The sequence below is a fragment of the Thunnus albacares genome, chromosome 20 (genome assembly GCF_914725855.1).
Source record: "Thunnus albacares chromosome 20, fThuAlb1.1, whole genome shotgun sequence".
Taxonomy (NCBI): domain Eukaryota; kingdom Metazoa; phylum Chordata; class Actinopteri; order Scombriformes; family Scombridae; genus Thunnus; species Thunnus albacares.
This window is the reverse complement of record NC_058125.1, coordinates 20,573,522-20,584,759: the sequence shown is the minus strand read 5'-3', so window position 1 is coordinate 20,584,759 and position 11,238 is coordinate 20,573,522. Positions and strand designations below refer to the sequence as shown.

Below are 11,238 nucleotides of genomic sequence, written 5' to 3'. Positions count from 1 at the left end.
TTTTTAGAGGAAAACATCTCCATGATTGTGGATTAGAGGCAGCTCTGAAAAATGTAACAGTGAAATATTGCATATCAGGGGAGCCACTGAGGGGAGATTGGGCCTTTTTTTTCTCTCCTGTTACAGCCACATATTGCTTAGGGTTAGTGCTGAGGCTGTGTTTCTTTTAGCTTTAGTGTTGGAGGAAAAATGTCAGACTGTGAGATTAAAATCAGAATATTGTGAAAAAGTCATAATATTAGGAAAATTAAGATTTTATGAGTTGTATTATTTTGAGGAAAAAGTAGTAATATTTCAAAATTAGAATTGCAGTATTATAAAAAAACAAACAAACTTCAGATATTGGGGCAGAAATGTATAATATTTGAGAATAACCCAATACTTGTATTGTAACATTTTGGTTGTTCTCAAAAAAAAAAACTTTTTTCATGTAAAGTTATGACATTATTCTCACATTTTGACAATATAATGGCAATATTTTGAGATAAACTACAATATGATAAAAACTAAATTACAAAAAAATCTTCCAAAATAAAGCACCATTGGAGCACCATCATATTATGAATTATGAATATCACTTTTATATAAAAAAAAGTAATATTTCAAGATCTAACAACCAAAATGTTATAATTAGATTGGGTAGATTAGATTAGATGTATGTTTCAGCATTACAGTTCAATTAAATATCATTTTTGCTCACATAAACATGTTTTGACTGTAGTGTACAGCAACCAATATTTTTAATATTTTAATATATCTTAACTTATATAACTTATTTCTCGTAAAATTTTCACCTCCATTCGTTACATATTCTGACATTTTCCTTTTAATTATGACTTTATTCTCACAATCTAACGCTTTTCTTCAAATATTACGACTGTATCCTCAAAATCTCTCTTTTCTCCCCCTAGAGTGGCCCCAATACTCCGTCATTCTTCTGCCGTTCCTCTGTGTCACCGAGAAAACAAACATTCAGTCATCCCAGCCAAAAAAACGTCCCGTCATCTGGTAGAACTTCATGTTGAAGGGCCTGTAGAAGTCCCGTAGCCTCTGCACCACCTCAGGGTTAATGTTTGGATGGGTCCGCCCTTTGGTTTTGCCCAGGCAGTGGGGCTTGCTGCTGCCCTCTGCCTTCTTGAGGCACGGGAAACCCTTGGTCTGGTTGAAGTAAAAGTGTTTGTCTGTGATGATCCTCTTGAGCCCCAGGAAGTCCTGCACGCGACCCAGCTCTCCGGCCGGGTCGCTGATCAGCCGCTCGCCGCTGACAAACAGGATCTGGCCCATGGGGAAGTACTGCAGCCAGTTGTCCAGGTGCTTGGCGTAGATGCCGATCTGGATGGCGCTCCACGAGGTGTCGATGAGCCCCGTAGTCCTGTTTTTGAAGGTGAGGCTTTCGAAAGAGGGAATGTCAGGCTTCTTAGACAGCGTCTGTGTGTAGTCCGAGATAGCCCTGGTGACGGGGTCCCTCACGACGACGATCAGCTTGGTGTCCCGGGACATGGCGGAGATCCGGGCTGGAGCCTCTCTGGTCACAAAGTAGCTGGGGGTTTTCTCCATGGTGATCTGGCCCTCTAGGGTCTTGGGCATTAATTCCCTGAGAGGAGAAAAGGAAAAAGAGAAGGGGAGAAAAAAGGAAGTGAGAAATTTGTTTGACCTGCACCTTTGACTGAGACACACGCGTGAACTACCGCAGTTGTTCGACTGCTCTTATTACAATAAACATTACAATTGGACGAACTCTGTGTCATCAAATATTCTGAATCCAATCAATCAAGAATAACATTGGAAACAGTTTATTTGCAGAAGTTTATTTGATCTTTATCACGTCTTTTTCCTCTAAGCTCAATTAGCTGCCAAGAGGCGAAGACCAAATGTTGATTTGCAGTTTTGGCGCAGCACAACGTTCGGGCACGTCTCTGGGTATAAAGACATTCTTGTGGTGATAGCATGCTGATGCTACCTCAAGTATTCCTTAATGTAGCCTGAAGGCATATGAAATCAAGAGCGGCACTCCCATGGGTCCATTTGAAAGGGGATATTCTTCACTATCATATGGCAAGAAAAGAAGAATGTCAATCTTTATACCCATACTATGTAATGCTGTTTATAAAATATTGATATTTGAGCCGAAAGGCCCTCTCAGCATAATTAATCACCTTCCTGTCTTTCACCTTTTCCAACCAATGATGGACAAACATCAGAAAACTATTTCAATGCTGCAGTTTCCCCTCCGTCGGACAGTGAAAAATGAGTGTTTTTCTCCTCACAGAACATTGTATTTATTTGAAACATAATTTTGGGTATCGCTTTGTGGGTTTAACAGTTCCACTTGGGCAATGTGAACACACTGTGAAACTGTAATCATAGACTGAATCAAAATGTGCTCACCTCTCTGAAATTAAACGCTAGGGATGAAAGTATACTCATAAATCAAACCTCAAGTATTTAGATAAAAAAAAAAAAAAATTCCATTAGGCAAATCCTGAGGTTATAACATTTATTTGGCAAGATGCTCATGTCTGCTTGACTCATTTCTCACTACAAAACTCACAAAACAAGCTAATCCATTTGGCCTTGCCACACCTCCACTCCCACTCCTCTTTCTCCACTTTCCTTCTGCCCAGCCGCCTTAAGGACACTGACCTTAAGCAAAGTGGGTAAAAGCAGCCCATGAATGATTAACGTGCCCTCCCTCTGCCATTTAGAGCCGCTGCAGAATACAGCTTTAAAATTCACCAAAGTACAGAATGCAAGTGTCAATTATTCATCTGCTTGGCTGGTGCTGCTTAAAGTGAGGACTGGCGCTGACAAAGTGGCCGGGCCCGCTCCCAGGGTAGATGAAGTTTGCCGCCCGTGACAGAACTACTGAGACGCTAAACGCAATTTCTAAAGACCGAAGAAGTCTCGACACTTCAATCTGTTGTTTATGGGACCATGCAGTGGCGTCCACTGGCGAACGTGGGCTCCTTCCAACCGGCGATGTGGTGTGCATGGGCGCTGTTTTTTCTGCCTTGCAATAAGGCTGGTAAACAATCACGGTCCGTTTCACATAGACAGAACGAAATGAGGCAGAGGACACTGGAATCTTTGCTGAGGACGAGCTTTACACAAACGGAACGTGTTTCTGAAAAACACCAGCTGTCGTGATGAATGCGATGGTTGGTTTCACTGACGGTTTTTCCTCAAACAGGTCCTCCAAATGAAACAGCGAAGTATTCCAACTGCCCCCCCAGAAAGACACATGCATGCGTTTTCTAATTTGACGTCTCCATCGTCAAGACGATATATTTGTCTGTTCCTTACAAATCACTGTTACGACAATAAAACCATTTTCTCATCTGGCACCGCTATGGTTAGGGTCCTACTCCCTCTTTGTGCCTCTAAAACAATGTTACACTCTTTCCGCCTTTGCTCCAGACGGACAAGACTCATAATTCAAGACTCATAAGTTGTTTTTCTTGAGAGGAGAGGACAGTCTTCTCTCCTCAGTCGACACTCCATAATGTTATGTTTTTACTCTTACAAAGAGATGGATAATGAAAATCAAAACATTTGGATGAGACTTTGTAGGAGGAATATGGAAAATAATTCAGTCCGTGATTACTCCAAAATAAACCATGTCAGACTCCAAACTGCAACAGAGTCATGATTATTGAGAAGACAGCATGAATGTGTCTTCTGTGTTTTTTCATGCCATGCTTTGAAACAGCTGCCGGTTGAGCTCAGCGTATGAAGTGAAATAGATCCAAAAGCTATAAGTCAATACCTTCAGGCCAATGTCTAAACACATCCAGCCTTTGAGGCTGAGTGGATCTACTCAGTGAAGGAACAGATCACGAGGTCAGCACAAGAGGGGACGCGAAGGAAGTGGTCGATAAGAGCACGGGCTGCAACACGGGTGCGCAGACGTCTTGACATCCGCTGGCAACATTGACCATCACCTGACCCCCTGAGTCCTCTCGGTATCTGCAAGCTCTCATACAGCTGTTTAAAGAGGTACAAGGACAAGGCTCCTTTCCTCTCACATTAGCTCTGCTCCATCGCCTGAAGAGGCAAAGTGAGACTGTATAATGGTGCTTTAAAACAAACACAGGTCACACCAATGCCATCAGGGAATCCGATGGCTACTAAGCTGACAAGTCAATAATAAAGAACGTTGGAGACTGATTATTGATAAATGGAGGATTCCAGACGCTGGCATGCAGGTAGCCTTCCTGAGCGTCTTCCTGCCTATAATGGCAACATGCTGATTTGGGAAACACCACCGTGCTTTCGGAAACAGCCCTTACCACGACTGTATGACGCAAAAGAGAGCATTATTGTGTTATGAAAAAGAAATGAGCCTGTACTAAAGGAAGCATCCATATTTGATGGCGTGCGTCGAGCTTGTTCTGTGGTCGATGCACTCACAGCGGTGGTGTGGCGGTGCGAGGGCACTCTTGGGGGATTTTCAGGGTCAGCGAGGTATGTGGTATTGGTGTGCAACATGAAGCCAGCCATGTTTGGAAGTCCAAGTATAAAGTCATAAAGCACTCATGTATTCAGGTTGATGTAAATTTTATAGGAGTTATTGGGAGAATGGTTTCAGGTTCATCTGCGAAGTGCAGTCGTATGAAACAGATACATTCTTGTTCAGTTTCTTAGACAAATGAAATTCACTAGAGCTGCAAATTGTGTTTTTTTTTTATCATGATATTTTTATGATTAGTTGATGAATTGTTTAATCTAGAAAATGTAAAAAACGAACGGCTTTTTCAAACTTGTGTTGTTTTGTCCAGTTGAATTGGACTCTGGTTCATTTCCATCCCTTGAAGACAGCAATCATACCAGGGTTACAGGTTTTTTAAAAACTGTAACTTTGACTGTTGTGGTGTTTACTATTGCTATGACGAGGAAGGTTGCATAACTTTAAGGAAAAAGTAACTTTAGGGTTAGGGTTAGGTTTAGGAGGATGTTAAGCAGGTATAATGTTTTCCATTTTCACCATCTTTACCATGTTAGCATGCTAAAATTTGCATGCACATTCAATTTACAATGAAATTAACCAGAGATAAGCAAATTAATTCTCGGTAATAGAGACTCGAACCATGACCTGAGTCATGTCAGGTCTAATTGGGTCCTGTTCTATTTCCTTGGGTCTCTGGCCTGAGTGTCAAAAGGTTGTTTCTTGTTTCTTTATTTGTTGTGTTTGGATCGACCGTATTTTGGATTGGGTTTAATTATTCTCATGTCTCATTTGGGTTTAGTCTCTTTTTTTATGTAAATTAATTCATACATGTCAGGTCCAGGTGGGATTTGCATGGTTCAATTTTGGATCAGATGCACAATTTTGGACCCCTGAAGACCTCTAAAGCAAATCCTCAAATTTTAGAACCTGGAACCAGTTCACGTTTGGCATTTTAGCACGATTATACCAATTAATTGATTATCAAACCAGTTGTAAATTAATTTACTGTTGATTAATTAATCAGTCAACCAACTGTTTCAGCACAAATGCACACCAATGTTAGACAAGCAATAAAAAAAAGTTTTAGTTGGGCAAAGGCACTCGGTTTTACAGTAAGTGAACGACACTGGAGTATTTCTTTCCATCCTACAGCAGAAGCATGCAGCACTTTCTAATGAAACTTTATTGGCAGAGTAGGTGATGTAACAGATGACAAACCGTCCAAGTGCTTGAGATTTACTGCAGTTCCAGATTCTGCTTTGATGTCTTCATTGTGCTGCTAAAATATGACTCCCTAAGTACATTGATGCATGAAACACAGGCAGCAGGATCTACTCATGAAACGAGACGCAGACCCAAACCGAAATAAGAAACACGGCACATGAACCAGAGCCTCTCTCCTAAATCAAATTCCCTTCTATTGGCATGCGTTTCAGCTCTGGAGAGAAACAAGAAACACTATTTAAGATGACTAATATGTTTAGAAAATAACAAACAAACAGCTTGTGTACATGACAGAACATAGCACATGTTGTTACTGTACGTCATTCCTCTCATATGGAATTAACTAGCTAGAAAAGGATGCCAGGACTCATTCAAACAGCTCTATTCCCTTTTTAGAGACCAAATCCAATGTACACAGTAACGTGCAATACATCACTCAATGCATTCTTTGTAGGCTCGTCTATAAAGCAAGCACTTTGGAATAAGGGTCCTGATGCACTGCTTTCGTTTTCCCCATTGAACTCATTTCACTCACGAACCAAACTCAACTCTGCTCTCATATACGGGCTGTGACTCATGTCTGCCTCTTATACCAACGCCAAAAAAAAGTTCATGTCTAAATGCACCATAAGGTCTTATTTACTGCAAATCGGGTACACGCACAATATGACAGCATGACATATGAATTAGGGAGGAGTAAAAAAAACTAACAAGCGATCAGCTCCGAATGGGCCGTTTCCTGGTGTTATCCTGGACCTTTCAGAAAAAGGGGGGCTTGGATCGGGGCCAATGTCTGTCAATTGACGGGAGTTGTAAAGACATAGAGGCAAGTGGGCATGAATGCTGTCCACTTCTCCCCCCACAAGCCTTTGATTCATTTTTCCTCTTCCAGCAGGGAGCCCTGGCAGGCATAAATACACTCCCACAGTGTTCCCCTGCCACTACCACCAGATAATAATCTTGTAATTGGCTCAATATTTCTGCTGTTTGCGGGCGAAGCAAGGGCCAGTGCCGCTCCTGGTGGCTTGGACTCACCAGATATTTTCCAGGTCAGTGGATGCTAGCGGAGGTCAGAGAGAAAGGAGGGGAGGGTGATTTAGAGTAATGGCTGCTGTGCGATGAGGGGAAAGCCCACTCCTCTGAGCTCAAAGCTTTACTGCTCTGTCAACCTTGTGCAACAACACAACTCTTTACCTGCCCTGCAGGCTGCAATCACCAGCAGTGCTGCCACACAATATGGCATGCGAGGGAAAGATATGATGTGGGACGTTGGCGTGTAACAACCTCTGCAAATTACTCCCATGGAAACGTAATGAATGACAAAATGGCATGTTTGCTATAAACTCTAATTCACCTCCCCTTGTATTAATTCTTAGAGAGTGGGGAGGGCAGCGAGTGGCGAAATGTGGCCGAGGCTGGGCGGTGAGGGATACGGGTATTTATAATTCAAGGGATTACAGGTGTGAGCTCCCCGGCAGCAGACAGTCCCGATCGTTTGTTCTGTTACCCCGACAGCCTCAGACCTTCAGGTTCAACCCATCTGACCTTTTTTTTCTCCCCCTCCACTGGATTTATAATCCTTGTGCACTGTGTCACCTTTGCCTGCATACCTGCACTTTACAGCTCTAAATCCTCGCCCCTCCTGGATAGTTAAGTACTCCTCCAACATGGCTACTCGGGATTACTGCAAGTCGAAATCACACAGCACAGAGCATCTAGTGTGTTCTGCTGTTTGGACATTGAATAATCAAATCAAATCAAGGGCAAACAATGTGTAGGATTTTATTCCAACCAAGGGCTGGTGATTTTGACTTGATTAAACCCTCCTCCCTGGCTGAGTGTGTGTCGATCACTGAAATATTGTTGCCATTGATTGTAATAAAAGCTTGACTGTCCCCTTGGAACATGAGTGCAGATCCCTGCTTTCAAGACAAACTTCAAACTGAACTCTACTTTTCAATATTTTTCATTATAGTGATAAAATATGCATACCAACCAACATTTTCACCTGAGTCTCCCTATTTTTAACCCTTTCCCCGCTGTGCTCCTGTTTGGTTGTTTCTCCTAGGAAACCTCCATAATTTGCATGGCGCTCAGCTTTTATTATGAATAGTCATCATACACACGGATCCATAAGTTCTGTATGTTTGTCTGACGTTACCCGATTTGCCAGACCGTCTATGAAACGCAATCTGCACACTGTCACTGTCACCACAACCCGATTCAAGGGGCGTGTGCACAGCTGCTCTGTGTGCAGGCAGTTTTTCCTCTTGTCCTCCTGTCCTCCTGTCCTCCTCCCTCTGCTGCGGATGTGATTCACTGCCTGCAGGTACCTCTGGTAGAGAGGAGGGACTGGTTTGTCTCAGCCAACAGCTACGTTTACAAGAATTTGCCAGATTTTATGATACGTGGCAGATAAAGAGTGAGGCTACATACAGACAGCTTTCGTGTTATTAGTTTAACCAGCACGCTGTGGTTGTAGCAGTTGAAAATATCGCTCTTCTACATGTTTATGCTTGTTGAACAGGTGGTTTGATAAAGTACTTATTGCCTTTTTACTCGGTTTTGTTGCACCTTGTTGGCAGGTATGACCTAATTCTGACTTCACCTAAAACTACTTATGTTGTGTATGCCTTTGTTTATGGCTAATTGGTCCAGTATAATACAATAAAAAGTCAAAATATTCTTCTTCTTTAAGAATACAGAACTTAGTTATTCTGTTAATGAAGAAAAAGAAAATTCTCAAGCAATTTTCACTTTGAATTAAGTAGAAATTATCCAGGGTGGGCTCTTGGAAATAAAGAATGAAACCAGAATGGTACATGGGAACTGTAGGGGGTAGGAAGCAATTTTGAGAGACACACAATTACTAGATAAGAGAGTCGTTTGTTCCTCGGAAAAACAAAATGGGAGGACAGGGTCTACAGTTTTCCTTTGGGAGATGACAAGGTTTTGATAAAGAATAAGTAGGAAAGGAAAGAAACCCTGCGCAACTCTGGGGACACATAAGATAACAATGTCGCTGTGGATGAAAAACTTTGAAAACGTCTGCTTTAAAATAACAGGAAATTCATTCTCAGATTGATGATTATTTCAAATTAGAGGAGAATGATGTGAATGGGTCTCAAAAGCCTCTGGTTGCTGGTAAGAGGCATGGGAGGACGATCTGGCCGACAGAAGAGCAGGAAATCAAGACAATCCAGAATAGTTTGAGATCAAAACCTTTGAAAACCTCTGAGTCATTAATCAAACAACTTTGTTAAAAACTTCCCAGAGATATGAAAAGACACAGACAAGTGGGAAACTGTGTGAAGGATAAAACCTGCTGTCCTCCTTTTGGCCTAAATAGGGGGGGGGACACACAATGAGGGAAAGTTAATCAATAACACCAGAGAAAACTGGAGAAAAGCAACATGGGAAATAATACTAAGCCTCACAAAGTTGCATCTCTGATTCAGCTGCATGCACCACTGGCTGCTGGAAACGTTGGAACACAAACTTCTAGTCTCAAACACCAAATTTGAAAAAAAAAAACAGCGCTGGCATCTCGCCATTGTAATTCATCTCGGTTGATATATGTGGCTACACTTGGAAAAATTTCTATTTCTTCATATATGCTGAAATATTAGCGACCTCATAAATAATGTCTGGAAAGAAAAAATAATCAAGACTTATGAAATTTGTTACTGGGTGAAATTGATTATAAATGGAGTACAAGAATAATATTGTATCATACACTGTAGTAAAACATTTTTTTTTTTTTTTTTTTCATAAAAGCTTGTACAAATAAATCTCCCTGCTGGACACTCGCCATACCACCGAGCACTGAGTTTTCCTCTCCTTTTTCCTTTCCATACAACAACCGCTATGCGATTTAGTAAAAAATTTATAGAGTTAGCTTTGCAGTATGTTCTTATAAATTTATCAACAGTGTTTTTAACAGAATCCTTCTTTTTTTTTTTTTTTTTTTTTTTTTTCCTCGGCGCTGAGTGTAAGTCCCCGGTTTATTGCGTAAGGGGGAAAAATAAGCTTTATCTTTATGGCGACTTGCTTGTGAATTATTCACCCTTTCTAACTGTGGTGGAAGAGTGAGTGAGGAGGTAAAGAGGCTGCGGGACACGTCGGAGCCGACTGAAGCCTTTTAGACATCGACTAGCGGCTCTGGACTGCGTATCAGCAGAGAGGAGAGAGGGGTGAGGTGTTGGAGTGAGGAAGATAGGTGATAGTGATGGAAGGACGGGAAAAAAGAGTAAGAGAGAGAGAGAAAGAGAGGAAGTGAAAGAGCAAAAATAGAAAGAAGAAATAGAGACGGACATAAATATCTCAAATACAACTCCCATTTTATATGATATGTACTGACCAGCTGACACTGCCACCCCCACAGCAATATGAGCTAAAAAACAAAAGTTGTGCCAAACAATACAAACAATTTAATTCCCTTCATTCAGATTCTTTTTTTCTCTGGTTCTGAATCTTAAAGGAGTTTTCTCTTTTTCTCCCATAGCCTGAGGTTTACTCTCTATCAGCTTTGCTGCAGATCAAGACAAACTTGTGCACAACTGGTCTTTAAAGGAGACATATTATGCACATTTCTAGGTTTATATTTATATTTGGGGGCTCTACTGGAATATCTTTGCATGATTTACAGTTAAAAAAAAATCCTTATTTATCATATACTGGCCATTTATGCAGCCCTTCAGATCAGCCTCTGTGTGAAACAGGACGTTTTAGCTCCTGTCTCTTTAAGGCCCGCCTCCCAGTGAACCCACTCTGTTCTGATTGGCCATCTTCAGGAAAGCTGCCCCTCCGTCACAGCAGAGGCTACCTAAACAAACAATAGTAGTAGGATTTCACTCCTTTTTTTTCATTCTATACTCAAAATGGAGACACGTGTACATGTTTGAACCTGAATCCAATCCCAAATATGCGAGTGGAAAACAGCGACAACACATAGCAACACTGAGCAACAAAGCCTGCGGGAAACTGACAACGGTTTGTGGACATGCACCAACAGTCTGTCATCAGTTCGAGGAGTATAGAAATAACAGAAAATGTTGTCACCAGAAAATGACAAAAATCATGATATGTCCCCTTTAACATTGTTGGAGATGCAGTAATTTTGAGAGTGGTATCAGAACACGTATGTGTGTATTTCTATTTACAGTGCTCCCTGGGTGGTTTGAGAGAGTGAATTTCAATCTGTCCATAATGCTCCTTTAGTGCATTTACACCTGGGTTTTCATGTGGATAGGTGTGATTACAATGTAATTTGAGATGCATTTCAATGCTGGTTGTAAAATGTGGTAGCCTGTGTCTGAATTAGCTGAGATGCAGAACTGAGTCTGATTATTCCCCAGAGAGTCTAAAAAAACCCAAAACAAACTGAAAGCAGCCAACAAAGACAAGGCTATATTTTGCATTTTGTGATTCATGCTCCATTAAACCAAATTATGAGGCAACTTAACCACCAAAATATGACCCAAAGAAGAAGAGTTCTGTATATCTAATGTCATCACATGGAGTGTATGCGTCTACTCAGAGTAGATTCTCAGACACAGCGCTCACAT

At 41.4% G+C, this 11,238-nt stretch overlaps 1 protein-coding gene across 1 annotated transcript in view; it reads right to left on the bottom strand.

The window, feature by feature from the left end:
* Positions 1–505: 505 nt before the first annotated feature.
* LOC122972008 (heparan sulfate glucosamine 3-O-sulfotransferase 3A1-like) overlaps positions 506–11,238 on the bottom strand; it is a 33,140-nt gene continuing 22,407 nt past the window's right edge. The window contains exon 2 of the mRNA XM_044338813.1: positions 506–1,594. Coding sequence (XP_044194748.1) covers positions 973–1,594 — 622 coding nt within the window. The 3' untranslated portion in view covers positions 506–972. The remainder of the gene's footprint in view (positions 1,595–11,238) is intronic.